The sequence below is a fragment of the Nyctibius grandis genome, chromosome 17, assembly GCF_013368605.1.
Source record: "Nyctibius grandis isolate bNycGra1 chromosome 17, bNycGra1.pri, whole genome shotgun sequence".
NCBI lineage: Eukaryota > Metazoa > Chordata > Aves > Nyctibiiformes > Nyctibiidae > Nyctibius > Nyctibius grandis.
Genome location: NC_090674.1, coordinates 9871390 through 9894465, shown reverse-complemented (window position 1 = coordinate 9894465; position 23076 = coordinate 9871390). Strand labels below are relative to the sequence as shown.

Sequence of the window (23076 nt, the reverse complement as noted above, 5' to 3'; positions counted from 1 at the left end):
CGTGGCACGTGCTCGTGGGGGCCGGGTGCCTCCCCCAGAGCTGGCCCGGGGCTGGACACGGCGGTGATGGGGTAAACTGGGCATGGGGGATGGCCACGCACCCACCGATGCTGCTGGGGATGGTGGTGCCTGGGAGGTGCCCATCAGGGATGCTGCGGGCTGGCAGTCCCACATGGTAAATCCTGTACCCATGTCCCTGCCCGAGGGAGGGGACAGGCTTTCCTGTCCCCAGCGAGGTGACCTCCCTGTCCCAAACCACCGTGAGCAGCCGTGCATAAGGCACGTGCCTCGTGCATCATGTCCTGGGGACCTCCACGTGCCGTGCATTTCCTTTGCAAGGCCACCAGCTTTTATATCAATTAATAACGAAGGTGCATAAAATTTGCCGGGTGACCTTCGCTACCCGCCGTGCCAGGCAAAAGCCAACGGAGGCATAGCCAAAAGGAACATTAAACCCCTTGATGTTCCCAAGGTGGCATCGACGTGGAGGCACACGCGGCTCTCGTGGTAACGGCCACTTTAGAGTCACAGAATCACAGATTTGGGTTGGAAGGGACCTTAAAGACCATCCAGTCCCACCCCCCTGCCACAGACAGGGACACCTTCCACCAGCCCAGGTTGCTCCAAGCCCCATCCAACCTGGCCTTCAACACTGCCAGGGAGGGGGCAGCCACAGCTGCTCTGGGCAACCTGGGCCAGGGTCTCACCACCCTCACAGGGAAGAATTTCTTCCCAATATCTCATCTCAATCTCCCCTCTTTCAGTTTAAAACCGTTCCCCCTCGTCCTGTCACTCCATGCCCTTGGCAAAAGCCCCTCTCCAGCTTTCCTGTAGCCCCTCCAGGTGCTGGAAGGTGCTAGAAGGTCTCCCCGGAGCCTTCTCTTCTCCAGGCTGAACAGCCCCAGCTCTCCCAGCCTGTCTCCAGAGCAGAGGGGCTCCAGCCCTCGGAGCATCTCCGTGGCCTCCTCTGGACTCGCCCCAGCAGCTCCGTGTCCTTCTGCTGCTGGGGGCCCCAGAGCTGGACGCAGCACTGCAGGGGGGTCTCAGGAGAGCGGAGCAGAGGGGCAGAATCCCCTCTCTCGCCCTGCTGACCACGCTGCTGGGGATGATTTGAGAGCCACTTTGAGGTACGCCACGTTATCCCAAGTACCCAAAAACCACAGGCACGGTGCCAGCACCATGCTCCCATCCTGCAGCCAGCACAGGGAGCACCAGGGACATCGGTGGTCCGGGGACGGTGGGGGTCTGGGGACATCAGGGGTCCAGGGATGGTGGGGGTCCGGGGCTGGCCACGGCCGGGCTGTCCCTGTTTCCTGGGGCGGCGGCAGGAACGCGGGGAATGCTCCGGTGACGTCAATGCTGACATTCACGGGCCCTGCCAAGCTCCGCGCCGCCGCGGCTGCTCCCGACAGCTGACGTGGGGGCGGCCGCGGCGGGGAAAAGGGGCCGCCAAGGTGGCTGGGGGCTGCGGCACGATGGCCCCTTCCCTCTGCCTGCGAAGGAGCAGCAAAGCTCCACGTCGGGCGGTGCAAGGGCCCCCCGGGAGACCCCAGCCCCACAAACTGCCCCGGCAGGGAAATACCCTGGTGCTGGCACAGCTGCTGCCTGGCACGGGGAAAAGGTCATTCCCAGGAGCGGACGAGGTGCAGGGGATGGGGACAAGCAGCTGAGGTGCAGGGGATGGGGTGCAGGGGATGGGGACAGGCAGCTGAGGTGCAGGGGATGGGGTGCAGGGGATGGGGACAAGCAGCCAAGGTGCAGGGGATGGGGACAAGTGGCTGAGGTGTAGGGCATGGGGACAAGCAGCTGAGGTGCTGCAGAACCACGTCTGGACCAGCCCCATCCCTACAACCAGTGGCACCCAGGCTCCAATTTGCTTTTAACTGGGACACCGCTGAATTCCGCCCTCCTCCGCGCTGTCGGCTGGAGCCCCACCGCACACAGCCCCCGAGGGGGTGCCGAGCCAGGCTCCCCATGCCAGGCTGCCTTCCCCCTCTCCACCTCCCATCCATCCTCCCAAGCCCTGGCCCGCAGCCCTGCCCCAGCCGCGGTGCCGGGAGCGGCAGCTGCTTCCCAGCGGGGTCCGGGGGGGCTGTTGGTGGCTTTTGGGTTGTAGCTACGCAAGCGCCGGCCCTGAAGCCCTCGCCCTGCAGACGGCCAAGGGAGGTATTATTAGCCCATTTTATAGCCAGGGAGTTAAGCCACAAGGTCTGAGCCTCGTTAGCACGGAGGCTCTCGCAGTGGAAAAGGACCTTAATGAGGTTTTTTTCCTTGCAGTAAAGTTCCTTTATAGGGCCCAAGCGCGAGGAGGAATCAGGTGTTGAGTGACTCACCCGAGGTCAGCGCAGGGACCAGTTGCAGCGTGGGGAGCTAAAGCCAGAGCTGCCCAAACCACGGCCCTTGGTGCCCATCTCAGCCAGCCCCTTGATTTGCAACAACTCCAAAAACGCAGGGGAGGTGCTGGGACATGCACCCCCCCTCCTCCTGCCTCAGTCTTTGGGGGTCCCCACTGAAACCAGCAGCCTCCAGCAAAGGTGCTGGCCTGGAGCTCCACAGGCCAAACCCTCCTGCTGCCAAGAGCAGTAAAATCTTCCCTAGTGCTTCTCCATCGACCGACGGTGTTGGAGGGCAAAGGAAAACCCTGTTACAGAATCACCAAATCCCAGCCTGGTTGGGGTGGGAAGGGACCTCTGGGGTGGGAAGGGACCTCTGGGGATCCCCCAGCCCAACCCCTGCCCAAGCAGGGTCACCCAGAGCACGTCGCACAGGGTCAGGCCAGGCGGGTTTGAATATCTCCAGAGAAGGAGACTCCCCCCTCCCTGGGCAGCCTGTGCCCGGGCTCTGGCACCCTCACAGCAAACAAGTTTTTCCTCACATTCACATGGAACTTCCCGTGTTTCAGTCTGTGCCCGTTGCCCCTTGTCCTGGCGCTGGGCACCACTGAGAAGAGTCTGGCCCATCCCCTTGACACCCGCCCCGAAGGGATTTGTGAGCACTGATAAGATCCCCCCTCAGTCTGCTCTTCTAAACACACGTGGGGAAACTGAGGCAGGGAACGGCAACCAGAGCCCGGGGCGCAGGTCCTGGCACCCACAGCACTGCGACGGCTCCTTCACTTACCCACGGGGCTCGGGCAGGCTCCATTCGTGGTGTTCAGCTCCCCCCCGAGCATCGCCCCTGCAAAGCAAAGGGAAACACGGGGGTCAGCGTCCGCTCGGGAACAGGGCGAGCATCCCTCCTTTGGGGGCGAGCAAAGGAAAACGAGCTGTGTTCCCTTCCCGGGGAGAAAGTCCTGGGCAAAACGAGCAGCATTCCTGGTGCTCAGGTTGGGAAACATCATCCGGGCAGCTCCGTTTCCTTTGGGCAGGAGCCAGGTAGCACAAGAACCCGCTAAAACACTGCGGCTATTTTACTCCAAGCCCCTTTTTTTAGGGTGGGAGAACACGGGGATGGGGAAAAGTGAGCCCCAGCAGCGTGTGAAACACTATATCCCCCCTGTAATGTTGGCACCAAATGGAAACCAGCCCCGCGCGGTCATCCCAGAGCCCTTGGGCAGGGGAACGAGGAGTTTGTGATCCCAAACCCCACCTCTAACCACCACCCAACCCTTCTCACCCCACATGGGGAAACCTGAGCTCGAAACCTTTCATTTCCCAGCCCACCAGCTCTCCGGTCTGGGCTTGCAGTGAGCCCCTGGCAGCAGAAGGAATGCTGGAGGGCTGAGATTTGCCTTTGCTCCCCATGTGGGAGCACAATCGAGGATACTGGTGATCCCAAAAACATTTTCCAGCTTGCAAAAGGGCAAAGTGACCAAAACGTGGCACCGCAGCATCCTCCCTTCAAGGGATGGGGAGTCCCGGAGGAGGGACCCCAAAAGGATTTGGGGGCTGTGCCCTGCTGCGGGACCCCACTTGCACCCCATAACCCAGCACCCACGCTGCCAAAGTGATGCCAACCCCATTGCCAACCCTATAAACCCCCTTGGCCGTACCCGAGCAGACCGAGATACCGACCCAACGCCGCAGCGCTGCTTTGCTAAAAAAAACCCCAAATTTAAGGGGGGAAAAAAAAAAAGCTCTTGTACCATGCAAGAGCCTGGCTCCTACAAACAGGATTTCTGCCGTGTCCCAGGCAGCGAGCGAATGAGCCGCAGATGGCCGGGCTTGGAACACCTCGGCGCTCGCGACCGCGGAATTATCCCGCTCCAAATGAAGGGCGAGCGAGCCGGAGACGTGGAGCCTCCAGCAGATCTTACACTACGCCGAAGCCTCTTTTATTTTCTCAGCAGAGGGGCCTGCGAGAGGGCAGGGGAGAGCCCTTTCTGGTCCTGCCCGGGGAGGGCTCTGCCGCCCAGCCTGGGGTGAGACCTTGCTCTTTGGGACCAGTCCTGGAGCACAAAGACCCCGTTCCCGCAGGTTTTGGGGCCCCATCCTGGTATCTGAGTGCTTTGAGAGCGGTGAGTGACCATCACATCCCAGCCCAGGCAGCTCCTCCTGCTCGCTCTGCCCCAGCCACCCAACCTGCTGCTGGAGGCACCTCCCAGCCCTTCTCCCACCCCTCCAGCCCCTTTGCAAAGCCCCCCATGAGCTTCCACAGCCCTGGGGACCACAGCCCAGTGCCCATCATATAGAATCACAGAGTCACAGACTGGTTTGGGTTGGAGGGACCTTAAAGTCTAGCCAGTTCCCACCCCCCTGCCAAGGGCAGGGACACCTTCCACCAGACCAGGTTGCTCCAAGCCCCATCCAACCTGCCCTTGAACACTGCCAGGGAGGGGCAGCCACAGCTTCTCTGGCCAACCTGGGCCAGGCTCTCACCACCCTCACAGCAAAGAATTTCTTCCTCAGATCTCATCTCAGTCTCCCCTCTTTCAGTTTAAAACCGTTCCCCCTCGTCCTGTCACTCCATGCCCTTGGCCAAAGCCCCTCTCCAGCCTTCCTGTAGCCCCTTCAGGTGCTGGAAGGTGCTAGAAGGTCTCCCCGGAGCCTTCTCCTCTCCAGGCTGAACAGCCCCAACTCTCTCAGCCTGTCTCCAGAGCAGAGGGGCTCCAGCCCTTGGATCATCTCTGTGGACTCGCTCCACCAGCTCCGTGTCCTTCTGCTGTTGGGGCCCCAGAGCTGGACGCAGCACTGCAGGGGGGTCTCAGGAGAGCGGAGTAAAGACACTGCCCCGATATCTGGGCGGACACAGTCTCCAGCTCTGCCATTTGCAGCCCGGCTGATTTTTAGACCATCTGTGACAACCGAAATAGCAAGCAGGGGCTTTCTACACGCTATTATGATTTATGATCGCACCGCAGGGGAGCCGGGCTGTGGTCACAGGGGGGGACACGGGTGACAAGCTCCTCTCCCCCGACCTGCCCTCTGCCACCCATCGCCGGTCCCCGCTGGAAGCGACTGCTCCCTCCGATCTGTCAGCAGATCCGCGTGAGTAATCGCTCGGCGACCAACTGCAACCGGCGCAGCCCCGCTCAGAAAAGCCCTTTTTAGGCAGCAGTCCCTGTGTGTCACCGGAGTGCCACCGGCACGCGGGATGCCGGCAGCCACCCCCCCAAGCCTGGGAACGGCGCCGGGTGACTCATGTCCTTGCGCTGCCCAACCTCGAAACGGATCCCTGCGGGGACCCAGCTCTCAAAAACAGACCTGGGTAAGGCGAGGGGGGGTCACAGAATTACCGAATCACCGGATCCCAGCTTGGTGGGGTGGGAAGGGACCTCTGGGGATCCCCCAGCCCACCCCCTGCCCAAGCAGGGTCACCCAGAGCACGTCGCACAGGGTCAGGCCACGCGGGTTTGAATATCTCCAGAGAAGGAGACTCCCCCCCTCCCTGGGCAGCCTGTGCCCGGGCTCTGGCACCCTCACAGCAAACAAGTTTTTCCCCATTTTCACATGGAACTTCCCGTGTTTCAGTCTGTGCCCGTTGCCCCTTGTCCTGGCGCTGGGCACCACTGAGAAGAGTCTGGCCCATCCCCTTGACACCCGCCCCGAAGGTATTTGTGAGCATTGAGAAGATCCCCCCTCAGTCTGCCCTTCTCCAGCTGAACAGCCCCAGCTCCCTCAGCCTCTCCTCACAGCAGAGATGCTCCAGCCCTCTGACCATCTCTGTACCCTCCACTGGACTCTCTCCAGTAGCTCCTGGTCTTTCTTGAACTGGAGGGCCCAGAACTGCACACAGTTACTCCAGGTGTGGCCTCACCAGGGCAGTGTAGAGGGGGAAGAGAACCTCCCTTGACCTGCTGCCCACACTCTTCCTCGTGCACCCCAGGACACCATTGGCCTTCTTGGTTGGTCTACTATTGGCCTGTCCTGGCCAATCTTGGTTCACCTTGCTGGCTCATGGGGAACTTGGTGTCCACCAGAATTCCCAGATCCTTCTCCGCAGAGCTGCCTTCCAGCAGGTCACCCCCAGCCTGTACTGGTGTATGGGGTTATTCCTCCCCAGGTGCAGGACCCTACACTTGCCCTTGGTGAACTTCATGAGGTTCCTCTCCACTCAACTCTCCAGCCTGGCCAGGTCTCGCTGAACGTCAGTGCAGCCTTTGGGGGGATCGGCCACTCCTCCCAGTTTGGTGTCACCAGCAAACTGGCTGAGGTTAAACCCTGTCCCTTTGTCCAGGTCATTGATGAATAAGTTGACCAAGACTGGACCCAGTGCTGAGCTCTGGGGAACACCACTCCCTACAGGCCCTCAACTAGACTCAGCGCCGCTGACCACAACCCTCTGAGCTCTGCCCTGCAGCCAGTTCTCCATCCACCTCACTGTCCACCCATCTCACCCACACTCCCTGAGCTTTCCCATGAGGACGTTGTGGGAGCCAGTGCCCAAAGCCTTGCTGAAGTCAAGGTAGACACCATCCACTGCTCTCCCCTCATCTACCCAGTTGGTCATACCCTCATAGAAGGCCATCAGGTTGGTCAAGCATGACTTCCCCTTAGTGAATCCATGTTGACTACTCCTGATAACCTCCTTTTCCTCCACATGCTTCGAGTCACTCCCAGTTTGAGGCCAAGGCACAAACTGGGGGGCATCAACCTCTGGCAGGAGGGCACGAACAAGCACCCATGGTCCTGCCACTCATGGATGCAGGGACATGTCCTACCCCTGGGCAGGGGATGGAGGCAGCAGGGATGTCCCCTGCATCCCAGCATGCCCCGTGCTCGGTGCTGCACGCCCAGCAAGGCTCTTGCAGTGAGGATGAGGAGTAGGGGGGTGTGCGAAGGGTGATGGCATCACTCACCTGCGCTGGCCGGCCTCTGCGGCAGCCCCGGGGACACGGTGTTCCTCTGCAACGCCGGCTGCTGCGGTGAGAGGAGCCGAGGGTCTGTCAGTGAGGAGGTCACCAGGGACTGGGTCACCAGTGAGCTGCCCGGGTTGCTGAACTGCAGCGTGTTTTGGTTGGTGACGGGCACCGTGACGGGCATGGCGAAGTTCGGAGCGGGCACTGTGGACTGAACAGAGAGCGGGGGGTGAAGGGGAGCAGGGGGGGATGTTCCTCGCTCTGAGCAACAGCGGGACTGATCCTGCTCCACAGCACCATCAACACCCCACTGCTGAACAAGGGGGGACAGGCCGGGGCCCCTCGAGCCCCCATGTCACTGCTGACCCTGCCCATGCTGGCATCTCGAAGGGATGCACCAGAGCCCCGACCCCACCGGGGGAGACCAGGAAGAGCAATCAGCTCTCTCAGACACATCCAACCTTGGCAACCAGTTGCTTTGGTCTCATTTGGGTGACCAAGCTGGGGAAGGGTCTGGAGGGTCTGACCTATGAGGAACAGCTGAGGGAGCTGGGGGTGTTTAGCCTGGAGAAGAGGAGGCTCCGAGGTGACCTTAGTGCAGTCTACAACTACCTGAAGGGAGGTTGTAGTGAAGTAGGAGTCGGCCTCTTCTCCCAGGCAACCAGCGATAGGACAAGAGGACACAGCCTCAAGCTTGGCCAGGGGAGGCTCAGGTTGGACATCAGGAAGCATTTCCTCTCAGCAAGGGTCATTAGCCATTGGAAGGGGCTGCCCAGGGAGGTGGTGGAGTCACCATCTCTGGAGGGGTTGAAGAAAAGCCTGGACATGGCCCTTAGTGCCCTGGTCTAGTTGCCATGGTGGTGTCAGGGCAATGGTTGGACTCGATGAGCCCAGAGGGCTCTTCCAACCTGGTTGATTCTGTGGTTGATTCTATGTGGGTAAGGCTCATTTCATCCCACACAGCCCCCAGGTGACGCTGGGATCCATCCTGGCACCTCCGGGAGCTGCTGGGCAGGAGGAGGAGCTGACCCCAGGGACGCAGGAGCATCGCTAAAGCCCCATCCTTGGCCGCAGGTCGAGGACCAGCGTCACCTACCAGCGTCCCCGCTGGAGCCGGACTCGCCGCGATTATCCTGGCTGTCTTATGTCCCTGATTTGCTCTTCGTTAACAGGAGCGGGCACCTGCTGAGAGGCTTTAGCAGGGGCTTAGCTAAAGTCCAACTTTAATTTGCTCAGGGTGGGAGAGGCAGAGCTGGATGGGGCCGGAGCTGGGACCCCGCAGGCTGCAGCGGCGAGGGGAGAGGGAGCCGAGCATCCCCCCACTGCAGGGCAGCAGCTCCCTCTCCCTGCCAGAAACCTGCTCTTAGATGGGTCATTTTCTTACGGGGTAGAGATGAGGAAGGGAGGAAGGGGTGGGCTGGTGCTCACCCACACCTCGCTGCTGGAAAACCCTCCCCACCAGCCTCTCAAGGGCATCTCGTCCTTCCGAGACACCCCGTGGCTGCAGCCGAGTCAGAGGACGGTGGCACTGCTCCCAGGCACCTTCAAACAAGCCTCAGGCTGACCCAGGCCACCAGCTAAGCGTGGTGCCAGGTTTTTCTGAGCCACAACTAGGGAAGGCAGCTCACACATCAATCCAAAATCAGGGTGTGGGGAGGGGGAAAAGATGCACACATCAGCCAAACCTCAACGATTTCTGTTTGCATCCAAAGCCGTTGCAAACCACCCATCGCAGAAGCTGCGAACAAGGCTCTTGTTAAAGCTTCCCCAGCCTGGTTAGTCCTTGTCACACGCAAAACCAACCGCAGATGGTTAAAAAAATAAAAAGGAAAAGCATCTTCTTCAACTGCACACGCTCCAACCTGCATCGCACAGGGAGGTTTAGTCGGGGAGCCAGATGCTACGGAACGCCCAGCACCTCGATGCCACCAGCCAAAACGACTTTAGGGCACGGACTGATCCTTTAGGGCACGGACTGATCCTTTAGGGAACAGACTGATCCTTTAGGGCACGGACTGATCCTTTAGGGCAGGTCTGGGGGCTGCCTCCGTGACAGGGAGCCTGCTTGGAGCCCTCCCTTCGCAGCAGAAAAATAGATGCTGAACAGCCCCTGCTTCCCGAGGTGGTTTTGGACCAAGGGTTTGCTCTGCTGGGTTTGGGACCTACTTTGTACCCATGACACGGCTTGTGCAAGGGACTTGGGGGGGGCACATCCAGCTGGGGCTGTGCCCCCACCCCACGCGAGCCCTGGCAGGGTGGGAACATGCCCCAGGGAGAAATCTCAGGGAGGATGAGGCAGAGACGAGCTCGGGGGAGCTAATCCTGCGCTAAAGCCGCGCCGGAGGGCTGGGCTTGCTGCCACAGCAGAGCTGCGAGCCACCGTCGCTGCCTGCACCCCGGTTTGCTTCACCCCCCCAGCTCGCCCAGGGCTCATGGTAGTCACCACCCCAAGACACAGGGGATGGAGATGGAGAATTTGGGGTGAGGGAGCGACGCAGCGCTCACCTGCTGAGTCAGCAAAATAAAAAAAAACCATGGATTCCCCAAGCCTCAATCCGCAAGAAAAGCCAGAATTTTATCTTGTGGGGGCTCGCAAAGCACAGGAGGGCAGATTATTTTTCGAGGGAGGGGTATAATTTTCGCAGTGCTGCATCCAGCCCTTGCAAACGAGCTTCCTTTCTCCTGGCAGCGTTAATTATGGCTGCAGCGACTCGGGGCTCAGCCTCGCCTGCATCAATACTCTCTGCTCCCTTCAACTAACAACTAATTTGAAACGTTCTCCTCCTCCTCCTCCTCCTCCTCCTCCTCCCATCTCCTGACACAAATCCCTTGTCCTGATGCCACCCCGGGATCACCGGCTAAAACCTCCCGGGATTTCTGCCACGGGTCACCAGCTGCCCCGAGGGCTCGGTGGATTTGGAGGGGGATTTAACGCGGAATAACCCAAACCAGGCTAAAGTCTCGCAGGGAGATGTGAGGAGCCGGCACACGCCGCCAGCTCGCGTGAACCCAGGCAAAAAGCCCTTTTTTGGGGGAAAAAGGGTAAAAAAAGGAGGCTCCTATAGAGTATTTGCAGCAAAGGAGGGGAGAATAGCCCGGCCGGAGCGGAGGAAGCTCAGGAATGTCGGAGCTAATGGGACTGGTTTTCCCAAGGGTTTTTCCTGCTTTTCTGGGTGGGAAATAGGAGGGACCCTCCAGGGCCCCCGTGCGTCCCACCCCGCAGAGCCGGGGCGCGTCCGGGGCTGCTCGCATCGGCTCCCAAGGCGCAGAGCACGGCTCCGAAGCAAAGCCATGCAAAACGTGTCCCCCCCCTCCATCACCCGGAGGGGTGGGGGGGGCTGCAGACCACCAGCTACTCACTGCGAGCCGGTAACTCTGCATCATTTTATCAAATTCCTCATCAATCTTTTTATATTTCTCTTCCGTCTGCGGGGTCAACGCAAACACTTCGTCCCCTTCCGGGCTCTCGCATTCCCTGTGCTTCTTGTTCAGCGCCTGTTACGTTCGGGGTTGGGGTCGGGGGGTGTCAGGGAGGGGTCAGGGGATGAGGGTGGAGGGAAATCGAACAGAAGAAAAAAAAAAAAGAACATATAATGAAGGTTTTCTGGCCACGGGGCAGGTACTTACACCGTATCGCTTGAATAGGATATCCAGATCCTCGCTGCCTTTACGGTATTTATCCTCCATCAAGGGGCTCTGGTCTATGGAGTCGTCGCCGTCGGGCTCCGGGCTGTCACAGCCGTTAAAACCTTTCTTTCTTAACGTCTGAAAACACAACCGGGACAGTCTGAGATCTAGGAGGGAGGGTGGGGACCACGGGCAGCTGCCTGAGACGGGCACGTCCCCCCTAAACCATCCCCCGGACCGTAAAGACGAGGACTCGCCCCCACGAACACCTTCACCCCAAGACGTTGTTGACCTCAATTTATTTATGTTTTTGAAGTCCAAGCTACAGAATTTCCCGGAATTCTTGAATTCTTTTCACAAGGGATTAAAAAATTCTCCTCTGTTTTCCTAAACAGGAATAAATATCTTTATTTTGAGGCCAAAAAGTGTCCTGGTGCGGCTCGTCATCTACCTGTGAGCTCCAGGAAACATGGAGCTTGTGGGGGAATTTCTGCTGGAGTGGATAAAAACTGATGGATAAAAATTGGTGGATAAAAATTGGTGGATAAAAAAAGGGGATAAAAATTGGTGGATAAAAAAAGGGGATAAAAATTGGTGGATTAAAAAAGGGGATAAAAATTGGTGGATAAAAATTGATGAATAAAAAAAGGGGGTAAAAACTGGTGGATAAAAATTGATGGATAGAAATTGATGGATAAAAATTGGTGGATAAAAATTGGTGGATAAAAAAAGGGGATAAAAATTGGTGGATAAAAATTGATGGATAAAAATCGATGGATAAAAAAGGGGAAAAAAAAAAGGGATAAAAATCGATGGATAAAAAAGGGGAAAAAAAAAGGGATAAAAATTGGTGGATAAAAATTGATGGATAAAAAAGGGGATAAAAATTGGTGGATAAAAAAGGGGATAAAAATTGGTGGATAAAAAAGGGGATAAAAATTGGTGGATAAAAAAAGGGGATAAAAATTGGTGGATAAAAATTGATGGATAAAAATTGACGGATTAAAAAAGGGGATAAAAATTGATGGATAAAAAAAGGGGATAAAAACTGACGGATAAAAATTGGTGGATAAAAAAGGGGATAAAAATTGGTGGATAAAAATCGATGGATAAAAAAAGGGGTTAAAAATTGATGGATAAAAATCGAAAAGTCCTTGTCCCCATCCAGCTCCACCGGTGAAGGATCCGGCTTGCTCTTGACCGTGGTGGCATCCGAAGCCCTGTTTGGTGTTACCAACAATTCTTGCTACCTAATAATTATTACCTAATTACCTAATAATAATTCTTCCTATCCCTAATTTGAGTTATTTATCATCTTTTTATAAAAAAGGGTAGTAGGAATCTGAGTCAGGAGGTTCCCAGGGCTTTTTCCCTGCAGGTTCCCGAGGATTTTTCCCTATTATTTTCCTATTTTTATATCTGTCCTTGTTTGGTTTTAGAACGGGCCAAAAAAAGGAACGGGTGCTGCTGGGGGGGGATGGAAAACTGCTTTTTGGGGATTTTTTTTTTGCCCAAAATCTTTTGTTTTGCTGAAAGACGGAAAGTTGAGCCTTTCTGTAAAAAACAACAAAAAACAAAACCCAAGTTTTTTCCTCCTTCTCTTTCTTTTTCAGAGGGAAAGTGGAAAAAAATTGTTCCATGAGCAGTGGAAGGGATGAAGCGGGGTTTTGTCTGGGTGGGAGACTCTCTAGTGTCTAATAAGGGGCTGTGCCCACCTTGCAGCAGATCCCTTTGGAGGATCTCTTTGGTTCTCTCGCCTCCACGAGACCAATTAACCAATAATTCCCTCTTCCCTCTCTTCCCTCTCTCCGGCCACTAACTTCATAAAATGAGTCGTAAAAACCAATAAAACCCAAAACAACAACAGAAACCAAACGCCAAGATTCCCGTTTTCAGGCTCTCTGCAAAGTCCTTTAGAAAAGAGCCTTCCTCCTCCTTCCTCCTCATTCCCTTTTGCAGGGGAAAAACCCAGGAGATGCGTTTTATACGACTGTTTCTCATATAAAATAGATTGAAAATCAATTTCTTCACAGCAGAAACATTTTTCAAAGGAGAAAAGCAAAGTGAGAACTTCTCATGGCCCCCCCAAAAAACCACCCCGCTCATTGCCCCATCTCCCTGGCACCCCATGGGGAGTCCCCCCACGGCAGGACCCGCTGCAGGTCCCACTCCCACGAGCCCAGCTCGTACGGGAGCAGATTTCCAACCCGAAAGGGTGAGGGAGCAGCAGGAAATGCAGAACAAGGGAGAGGAAACTGATGCTGGACCAGGATGTGGTGACTTCCCTTAGAGGAGGGAGAGCCACCGGCCCCAGGTCTTGGGGGAGTCTGGGGGAGGGTGAGGGTGAGGGTGAGGGTGAGGATGAGGATGAGGGTGAGGGTGAGGACGAGGGTGAGGGTGAGGGTGAGGACAAGGGTGAGGGTGAGGATGAGGACGAGGGTGAGGGTGAGGGTGAGGCTGAGGGTGAGGGTGAAGATGAAGATGAAGATGAAGGTGAGGGTGAGGATGAAGGTGAGGATGAAGGTGAGGATGAAGGTGAGGATGAAGGTGAGGATGAGGATGAGGGTGAGGATGAGGATGAGGGTAAGGGTGGGTATGAGGTTGAGGTTGAGGATGATGATGAGGATGAGGGTGAGGGTGAGGGTGAGGGTGAAGATGAAGATGAAGGTGAGGATGAGGGTGAGGATGAGGGTGAGGATGAGGGTGAGGATGAGGGTGAGGATGAGGGTGAAGATGAAGATGAAGATGAAGATGAAGGTGAGGATGAAGGTGAGGATGAAGGTGAGGATGAAGGTGAGGATGAGGGTGAGGATGAGGGTGAGGATGAGGGTGAAGGTGAGGGTGAAGGTGAGGGTGAGGGTGAGGATGCGGGTGAGGGTGAGGACGAGGACAAGGATGAGGACGAGGATGAGGCTGAGGACAAGGACAAGGATGAGGCTGAGGATGAGGCTGAGGATGAGGGTGAGGGTGAGGATGAAGACATGGCAGCTGCCTCTGCACTTCACCACCTCCCCAGCACCCTGCAAAACGCCTCATTTCACGCACCCTGGGGAACAACAACCCCAGGATGATCAGGGAAAAAAAATCAGCCCCCGCCTTGGGACGTTCAGCCAAGGAAAGGCAAGAAATTGCTGCGTGACTTGAAGCGGCCCCGGAGCCTGGTGGTGCCCGGCGAGCTCCGCTCTCCTCCGAGTCCCTTATCAGAAACTGGCACGTCAGCCGGGCTGCGAGGAAACGAGAAGCGACAGCGAGGAGCAAAGCCGGCGTGATCCCAGCCCGGGCGCTCACGTGGCACCCAGCGTGCCTGGCTGGGGGCCTCGGCCATCCCCCCCCATGAAGGAAACCCCCTGCTCTGCATTAAAAGAGATTTGCTCAGACTTAAAAGCTTGCCACGGCCAGGACTTTGCTGGGCACGGGGAGAGCCGCGGGGGTTGCGTGGCTGAATCCTGCTCCCATGGCTGCTGCCGATCCCCGGCACGGCTGAAACACACAAGTACCCCCCCAGGTCCCCAAAAGGCAGTTGGGGTGTTGAACCCCTCTTGAACCAGGGCCGGGTCCACTCACCCCGGAGCACCTCTGCCTGTCGTGAAATATCCAGGGGGATAAACCCCTCGAGGGCATCCCCATGCTGGGGTGTCCCCTGCGGACTGCACCTCCCCAGGACCATAAAAAAAAGGGGGGATCTCATGTTTGTTGTTGTTTTAAAGCATGATTTGAACAGACCAACTTGTACCACCCAGAGTTGGTGGTACCAGCACCTTTGGCCCCAGGAGCCCCCCCAGCCCGGCTGGGAGAGGAGATCCCAGCTCGGCCAAGGCTCCGGAGCCACCGCTCGCTCCCCCTCTGCCAGGAAAATGAAATCAAGCGGCTTGTGCCTTGATTCACCCAGGTCCTGGTTGCTCCTCATCCTTTCTGAGATGCTGCCAGAGTCATTCAGGCTTCAGAGCTCTGGTAGAAAGGGGCCATGGGTGTTTCAGGGAAGGCAGATACACGCAGCAACACCTAAAATCCACTTAGAATCGTATTTGGTGGCAAATTCCCAGCCTGCGCCTTCACGGCTCCACAAAAGCTTGATGAAAAGGGTCATTAGCCATTGGAAGGGGCTGCCCAGGGAGGTGGTGGAGTCACCATCTCTGGAGGGGTTCAAGAAAAGACTGGACGTGGCCCTTAGTGCCCTGGTCTAGTTGCCATGGTGGTGTCAGGGCAATGGTTGGACTCGATGATCCCAGAGGGCTCTTCCAACCTGATTGATTTTGTGATGCTGGAGAAGCTTCGAGGACACAAAGATACTCTCAGAGGAGCCAAGTTCAACGGGAGCTACCAAGAAACAGGAGATAAACTGGGTCTGTGTGCGGTGGGGACAAAGCCAGGCTGGTGGGACCTGACCTGGGCGAGGGGAGATGGCAAGCGGGGAGATGGAAATCAGCACTGAGAGCAGGAATGATCTCCTGGGGGTGGGTGGATTTAGGAGAGAAAACAGTAAAAACCTTAGAGCAGCCTTAACCCTGCTCTGAGCCGAGACAGGGACGGGGAGGGATGCTCAAGCGGCCTCAAAACCCTCTTGTGCCCCAGAGGGTTTCACCCCGAGGCGGCTCTGCCGGCACGACGTGCCGAGCCCGGCGCGTTGGAGCTCTTTTTCTTGCCATCCACCACCCTCCTTCCGCTCCCGATGTTCCTCTCCTCGGCTTTGGATGCGGATCCAGCTTTTCATGTGGTGCAAACACAGCGTTTCTTTGGGTGCCAAGGACTGTGCGTAACTTGTCGGCTTGGGAGTGTTTGCATCTTGGACCATAAGGGAACGGAGAACGCTGCCCAAAATGTTTACGGTATTTTTAGGCCAAGACAAATGTGTTGGAGCGCCGCAGGCTGAGCAGCCCGGGGAGGCTGCGCTGACGAGCGCGGCAGGGAACCGCGCCGGCAAAACCCCGGCGTTTTCACGGTGGACAGGCACTACCTGGTTCAACTGGGCCAAAAAAAGGATGGTTTGGAACCATTTCTAAGGCTTGTACCAACCAGAACGGGCTCTACCAGCAGCAGGGATGAGGATGAAGCGGTGGGGAGGACCAACGCGGGGCCACCGACAGCAAACGGTGGCCAAGCATCTCCTGCGGGCTGGAGGAGGAGTGCAGCGTTGGCGAGGTTTGGACATGGTGCCCTTGGGGTTGGTCAGGCTGGACTCACCATCCATGGTGGCCTTGGTAGTGCTGGGTTAACGGTTGGGTCTTGATGATCTTAAGGGTCCTTTCCAACCAAAACGATTCTGTGATTCTATCCTTGGAGACCCACAAAGCGCAGCCGGACAAGCCTTGAGCAAACCCCATGAGTTTGGCAGTGCTTTGAGCAGGGGATGGACCAGAGGCACCCAAAGGTCCCTCCCAACCTGAATTACTCTGTGGTTTAGTCCCTGGTGCCCTCCTACAACCACACTATGTGTGTCTGAAACAACGGACAGGGGCAATGCCACCACCTGCACCGACAAACCCAGCACAACAGCCCTAGGAGATGCCTCCAAAACCATCCCGTGGTTTGCCTGGACCATGGGAAAGTCACAGAATCACCAAATCCCAGCCTGGTTGGGGTGGGAAAGGACCTCTGGAGATCATCCAGCCCAACCCCCTACCAAAGCAGGGTCAGCCAGAGCACGTTGCACAGGGTCACGTCCAGGTGGGGTTTGAACATCTCCAGAGAAAGAGACAAAATCCCACCAAGAAAACCTGCACCTCAATTTTACGGCAGTAGATCAACACGTAACTCCAGACAGCTTCAAACTCCACCACCCAGATCTGAGTATTTTTGTAGGCTGAACCAGTAGGCCAGCACCGAGTGTCAGAGACCTGCTCGCTCCCATCCCCACCCTACACCGACCTCCCGCACCGGACCCAGCCCTGGCTCCACCACGACGGCAAAGCCAAGGAGAGGACGGGTGGCCTCACCTCGATGATGTCCGCGTTGGTCCGGCTCTCGTGGGGCTCGTTGTACTCTGTGTACTTGAGCAGCACCTTGTCCATGTCGGTGCTGGCGTACTGGAACAGCTTGTTGGAGTGGTTGAAGATGATGAGGGCGATCTCGCAGTCGCACAGGACGCTCAGCTCGTAGGCTTTCTTCATCAAGCCGAACTTGCGCTTGGTGAAGGTCACCTGAAAGCAAGGAGAGCCGTGGTTAGAAGCCATGCCCACGCTACCACGGACCTGACACCTCCTGGAGAAAACTGGGATGACCAGTTGGAGGAAGAGGAAAAGGAAGGTGGGGGCAGAGGGAATCTTCTGTCACAGAATCCCAGAATCAATGAGGTTGGAAGAGCCCTCTGGGATCATTGAGTCCAACCATTGCGCTGACACCACCATGGCAACTAGACCAGAGCACTAAGTGCCACGTCCAGTCTGTTCTTGAACCCCTCCAGAGATGGTGACTCCACCACCTCCCTGGGCAGCCCCTTCCAATGGCTAATGACCCTTGCTGAGAAGAAATGCTTCCTAATGTCCAACCTGACCCTCCCCTGGCCAAGCTTGAGGCTGTGTCCTCTTGTCCTATTGCTGGTTGCCTGGGAGAAGAGGCCGACTCCCACTTCACTACAACCTCCCTTCAGGTAGTTGTAGACTGCACTAAGGTCACCTCTGAGCCTCCTCTTCTCCAGGCTAAACACCCCCAGCTCCTTCAGCCGTTCCTCGTAGGTCAGACCCTCCAGACCCTTCATCAGCTTGGCTGCCCTCCTCTGTCCTCAGTTTCCCCAACTGGACAAACCACCCTGAGCTTCTCCTCTCTCACCTCCCTCTTCCAACCGGTTCATACCGCTGCCTATTTTGGGAGCCTCCGAAGGCAGACACTTCACAAGCCCAAAGATGATTATCAGCGTTGGAAATCACATCTCGCCAAACCAAGAGAAAACAAATTTCAGCAAAATCCCCAGCAGAGCCACCATCTGTCCGGGGGCTGCGGGTTGTGGGGTTGTTTTTTTTTTAAAAAAAAAAAAAAAAAAGAAATCTCAAGCAGCAGACATCTCATCCTTGAGACCGCGGGAGCTGCAGAGCTGGGGGCTCGGCCACCCCACAGAATCACAGAATCAATGAGGTTGGAAGAGCCCTCTGGGATCATCGAGTCCAACCATTGCCCTCACACCACCATGGCAACTAGACCAGGGCACTAAGGGCCATGTCCAGGCTTTTCTTGAACCCCTCCAGAGATGGTGACTCCACCACCTCCCTGGGCAGCCCCTTCCAATGGCTAATGACCCTTGCTCAGAAGAAATTCTTCCTAATGTCCAACCTGACCCTCCCCTGGTGAAGCTTGAGGCTGTGTCCTCTTGTCCTATCGCTAGGTGCCTGGGAGAAGAAGCCTTCTTCTTCTACAGCTTGCTGGCCCATCTTGCTCAACCTGCCCTGCCTTGAAACAAGCTGTCAGCTTAACGAGGCATCTTTTGCAGGACTGATCCTTACGAGCTGCCTGGGGGACGGAGCTGGGCTCCAGACGCCAGGCAGACGTCAGGCTGCATTTCCCAGCCCACGCTCAGCTCCTAAGAGGTCCCAGCTGGTGGGGAAGGAGCTGGTTTGGGGCTCTCCATCCCGGCTGTAGGGCAGAGACAGCCGCTGAAGGTCCCTCAACACCCCCCTGCAAGGAAGGGCACGCTGCCGGGGAACGGCGCGACGCTTGGCCAATGCCCTCTTAGCAAATAAAAAAGAAGAAAAGGAACATAAAAGGTCAGAAGCCAGCACGGGGAAGGGCTGGAGATGAGCCCAGATGCCCTGGGGTGCCCAGAGCTGCTCTCTCGCCCCGCGCGTGCACGGAAGGGCTTGACCCCACTTAGAGCCTCCGCCACGGCATCGATTTTAGAATCACAGAATCGTTTTGGTTGGGAAGGACCTTGAAGATCGAGTCCAACCGTTACCCCAGCACTGCCAAGGCCACCACTAACCCATGGCCCTCAGCACCACATCTACACGGCTTTTAAATCCCCCCAGGGATGGGGACTCCACCACTGCCCTGGGCAGCCTGTGCCAGCGCTTGACAACCTTTCGGGGAAGAAATTGTCCCTGATCTCCAAGCTAAACCTGCCCTGGGGCAACTCGAGGCCGTTTTGCAGCTGAACAGCTTGAATTTGCAGCGTTGAGGGAGGAGAGGGAACGAGGCCGTTGCCTTCGCTCAACTCGAGTTAGTGGCGTGACAGCCTCAGCCCAAAGAGCTTCACCTGGAGCTTCCCCGTCCGCAACAGCAGTGACAACCATTGCCACCACGATGCCACCAGCAGCACCCAGCCTGCACCCACCACAGTCCTGCACGCAGCACCCAGCACCCCTCGCCATGGAGCCGCATCCCTCCGTGCCGCGGGAGGGCAGAGCAGGGGCAGCCCTGAGCACGGGACCTGCCCGTCCCTCCCCACCGTCTCCCAGAGGTGATTAAGCGGTAACGAGATTCGCCTCTAATCGCCTCATCCCCAGGGCCGGCACCCCACGCCGCTGCTCCCTGCCCATGGCCAGGCTACAAGTGCCAGCGCTCACGTTGCCACCGTCCCCTCCAGCTCCCACGTGCCGTGACGCAAATTAAACCACTCGAGGGCCAGCGCCGGTGTCACCGGCAATTCCCCCTCCCCGGTGGCATCCTGGACATTTTGGCCACCCAAAATCGCTGCTCCCAGGTCCGAGACCGAGCCGGCAGTGCCACACTGCAGCCACCACCACACTGTATGACCTCAGGTGGGACCCAGCTGCGGTTTTCCTCCTGCATCCCGTGGCAGGACAGGCGCTAAAACCAACCCGGGGCTCACCGGTGCCGTGCCAGCGGTGTTTCTGGTCTTATGTCCCCAAATAGAGACCAGCTGCTCTGCCGCAGCCTGGCACGCCGTGCCTTGCTGTCCCCCCGCCGAGACGGCCCCGCTCTGACTCACGCTTGAAGCAGCCCGAGGAGCCTTGGAGAGGAAAACACGCGGCGTCTCCGCCAAGACAGAGGGAAGAGCCGAGGGTGGTTGTTTCTGCGGCCGCCGGTGCCACGGACACCTCGCCAAAACACACCTCGCCAGGTGCCATGAGCCCGCTCAGCCACCAAGATCGGAGGCAACGGGGTGAGGCCAAGGAGCGCGAGCGAGGGGGTAGCTCTTGGCCATGGAGACTAGAAACAAGCGTGGTTTGGGTGTTGCCCTTGAACGACCAAACCTTCCCCTACCGCTGTGCACAGAATCCCAGAATCAATGAGGTTGGAAGAGCCCTCTGGGATCATCGGGTCCAACCGTTGCCCTGACACCACCATGGCAACTAGACCAGGGCACTAAGGGCCATGTCCAGTCTTTTCTTAAACCCCTCCAGAGATGGTGACTCCACCACCTCCCTGGGCAGCCCCTTCCAATGGCTAATGACCCTTGCTGAGAAGAAATGCTTCCTCATGTCCAACCTGACCCTCCCCTGGCGAAGCTTGAGGCTGTGTCCTCTTGTCCTATTGCTGGTTGCCTGGGAGAAGAGTCCAACTCCCACCCTGCTACAACCTCCCTTCAGGTAGTTGTAGACTGCACGAGCCTCATCGAGAAGAATTAACCTTCTAAGTCTAAGAGGGTAATCAAATCTCATGCTTCAGGGCATAAGCCGATCACCAAAGGGGTCAGGAAGGAATTACTGCCCCACACTAGCGGGGGATTTTTGCCTTTCCCCTGATGCAGACCATATTGGCTGCTGCCAGAGTCAGCAGGCTGGCCCCGAAGGACCCACGGTCTGATCTGTTATGGCAAATCCTCTCCAGTAATTCCTCTAATGACATTAGCGACTCTTACTTGCTCTCCTCCCCTGGTTTTGGCTTCTGCTGTAATTCTGGTCTCCTCCGCGCAGGCTCGTGGTCCGTGCACCCATGGGAGGTGAGCGCGGGGGGGTGAGCAGGGTGGGATGGTGCGAGATGCATGGGAAGAGCTTCACCTCGCAGCGAAGGCTTTGGAGAGCCCCTGTTCACCCTTAACCCTTCCTGAGGGTCCAACACGGCCCCGAACCACCGTTATCGATGAACCCCACTCGCAGAGCGAGCAGAAACGCAGGCGTCGAGAGCTGCTCTGCCTCCACCTCCCTGCACAACCACCGGTGAACCCCAGCGCATCCACACACTATTCCCACTCCCACTCCCATTCCCATTCCCTTTCCCCATCCCTCCCTCTCCTGACACACGCAGATGCCACAGGAGCCATCCGGGTGCTGGCACACGCCAAGGATGGTGCACGCCGGAGCTGCCAGACCTACAATTCCAGCAGCATGAAAACCCCAGGCATAATCCCGCAGCATCGGGCTGCATTGGGCTCCCGGGGTGTGACACGGGAGAGTCGAGCCATGCCCCCCACACCGAGCATCTGGGGGCTGCCGGGGACACAGGGATGGGCTGAGGATGCTCCCAGACCCTGGGGTTAAGCCAGCTTAGCCGATAGCCTGGTGGCCACGTGGGCATGGATGCTTCTTATCTCTGATCTGGAATGAGACGAAGCAAGACGGGACATTTCTGAGCCCAGGGACCAGATCCTGGCACTGAACAGGTAGAGTGCAAAGCAGGAGGGTTATCACCCCCTTTACACAGAATCACACCGAATCCCAGCCTGGTTGGGGTGGGAAGGGACCTCTGGGGATCCCCCAGCCCACCCCCTGCCCAAGCAGGGTCACCCAGAGCACGTCGCACAGGGTCGGTCCAGGCGGGTTTGAATATCTCCAGAGAAGGAGACTCCCCCCCGCCCTGGGCAGCCTGTGCCCGGGCTCTGGCACCCTCACAGCAAACAAGTTTTTCCTCATTTTCACATGGAACTTCCCGTGTTTCAGTCTGTGCCCGTTGCCCCTTGTCCTGGCGCTGGGCACCACTGAGAAGAGTCTGGCCCCATCCCCTTGACACCCGCCCCGAAGGGATTTGTGAGCATTGAGAAGATCCCCCCTCAGTCTGCTCTTCTCCAGCTGAACAGCCCCAGCTCCCTCAGCCTCTCCTCGTAGCGGAGATGCTCCAGCCCTCTGACCATCTCCGTACCCCTCCGCTGGACTCTCTCCAGTAGCTCCTTGTCTTTCTTGAACTGGGCGGCCCAGAACTGGACCCAGTTACTCCAGGTGTGGCCTCACCAGGGCAGTGTAGAGGGCAAGGAGAACCTCCCTCAACCTCCTGCCCACACTCTTCCTCGTGCACCCCATGACACCATTGGCCTTCCTGGCCCCAAGGGCACACTCTTGGCTCATGGGGAACTTGTTGGCCACCAGAACTCCCAGGTCTTTCCCTGCAGAGCTGCTTTCCAGAGATGACACATGCCCCAGCCCCACGCAGCTCCCACTGCGGTGGATGGAGCAGATCAGCAACCCGCTGCCTGGAGCAGCCACTCATCACGAAACGTCCTCACTTCTTGGTGTGTCCTTGTTTCCCCGAAGAAAGGGAGCAGGAAAAATAAAATCGATTGCAAAGCCTGCGCTGGTGACCAATTAAACAGCTGCTGCTTCGCTGACACCCAACTTAAAAACCAGGGCTGTGTTTTTGGAAAAGCAAAGCGATACGTGGGGAGCGATGCTCCGGCGTTGGGTTTTGGAAGAACCAGCCTGGCTGGGGACGTAGCTGCTGTCAAGGGAAACCCAACATCCCCCAGACCCAGGAGTTGGGTTTTGGGGCCAACACCTGACAGAATCACAGCATCAACCAGGTTGGAAGAGCCCTCTGGGATCATCGAGTCCAACCGTTGCCCTGACACCACCATGGCAACTAGACCAGGGCACTAAGGGCCATGTCCAGTCTTTTCTTCAACACCTCCAGAGATGGTGACTCCACCACCTCCCTGGGCAGCCCCTTCCAATGGCTAATGACCCTTGCTCAGAAGAAATGCTTCCTCATGTCCAACCTGAACCTCCCCTGGCCAAGCTTGAGGCTGTGTCCTCTTGTCCTATCGCTGGTTGCCTGGGAGAAGAGGCCGACTCCCACCCCGCTACACCCTCCCTTCAGGTAGTTGTAGACTGCACTAAGGTCACCTCTGAGCCTCATCTTCTCCAGGCTAAACAATCCCAGCTCCCTCAGCCGCTCCTCGTAGGTCATCTCAGATGTGCTAAACCCACAGCACCCGGCCGCATCAAGCAACTCCCACTGCTAAATCCCACCTGGGCTTGGCTTGGTTGGGGACACCTTGGCAATGATCTTCATCTCCAGCCCCCCTTGGCCAAGCCTTGCCCCAAGGAGCAGCTCAACAACCCCCCAAAACCACCTCCCACCGCCTTGGCTCGTGCCTTTGGCAGCCGAAC

General features: G+C 57.4%; 1 protein-coding gene across 13 annotated transcripts in view; it reads right to left on the bottom strand.

Moving 5' to 3' along the window:
* Positions 1–23076, bottom strand: part of MEF2D (myocyte enhancer factor 2D) — an 81108-nt gene that overhangs the window by 10307 nt on the left and 47725 nt on the right. For 8 of the 13 annotated variants that reach the window (XM_068415203.1, XM_068415209.1, XM_068415211.1 and 5 more), the window contains 4 exons: positions 16798–17001; positions 10865–11002; positions 7238–7448; positions 3121–3177 (listed from right to left, as the gene is read on the bottom strand). In XM_068415203.1, the coding sequence (XP_068271304.1) occupies positions 3121–3177; positions 7238–7448; positions 10865–11002; positions 16798–17001 (610 nt within the window). Of the gene's footprint in view, positions 1–3120; positions 3178–7237; positions 7449–10597; positions 10733–10864; positions 11003–16797; positions 17002–23076 lie in introns of all 13 variants that reach the window. The other 5 variants (XM_068415208.1, XM_068415210.1, XM_068415212.1 and 2 more) reach the window with 2 other exon arrangements.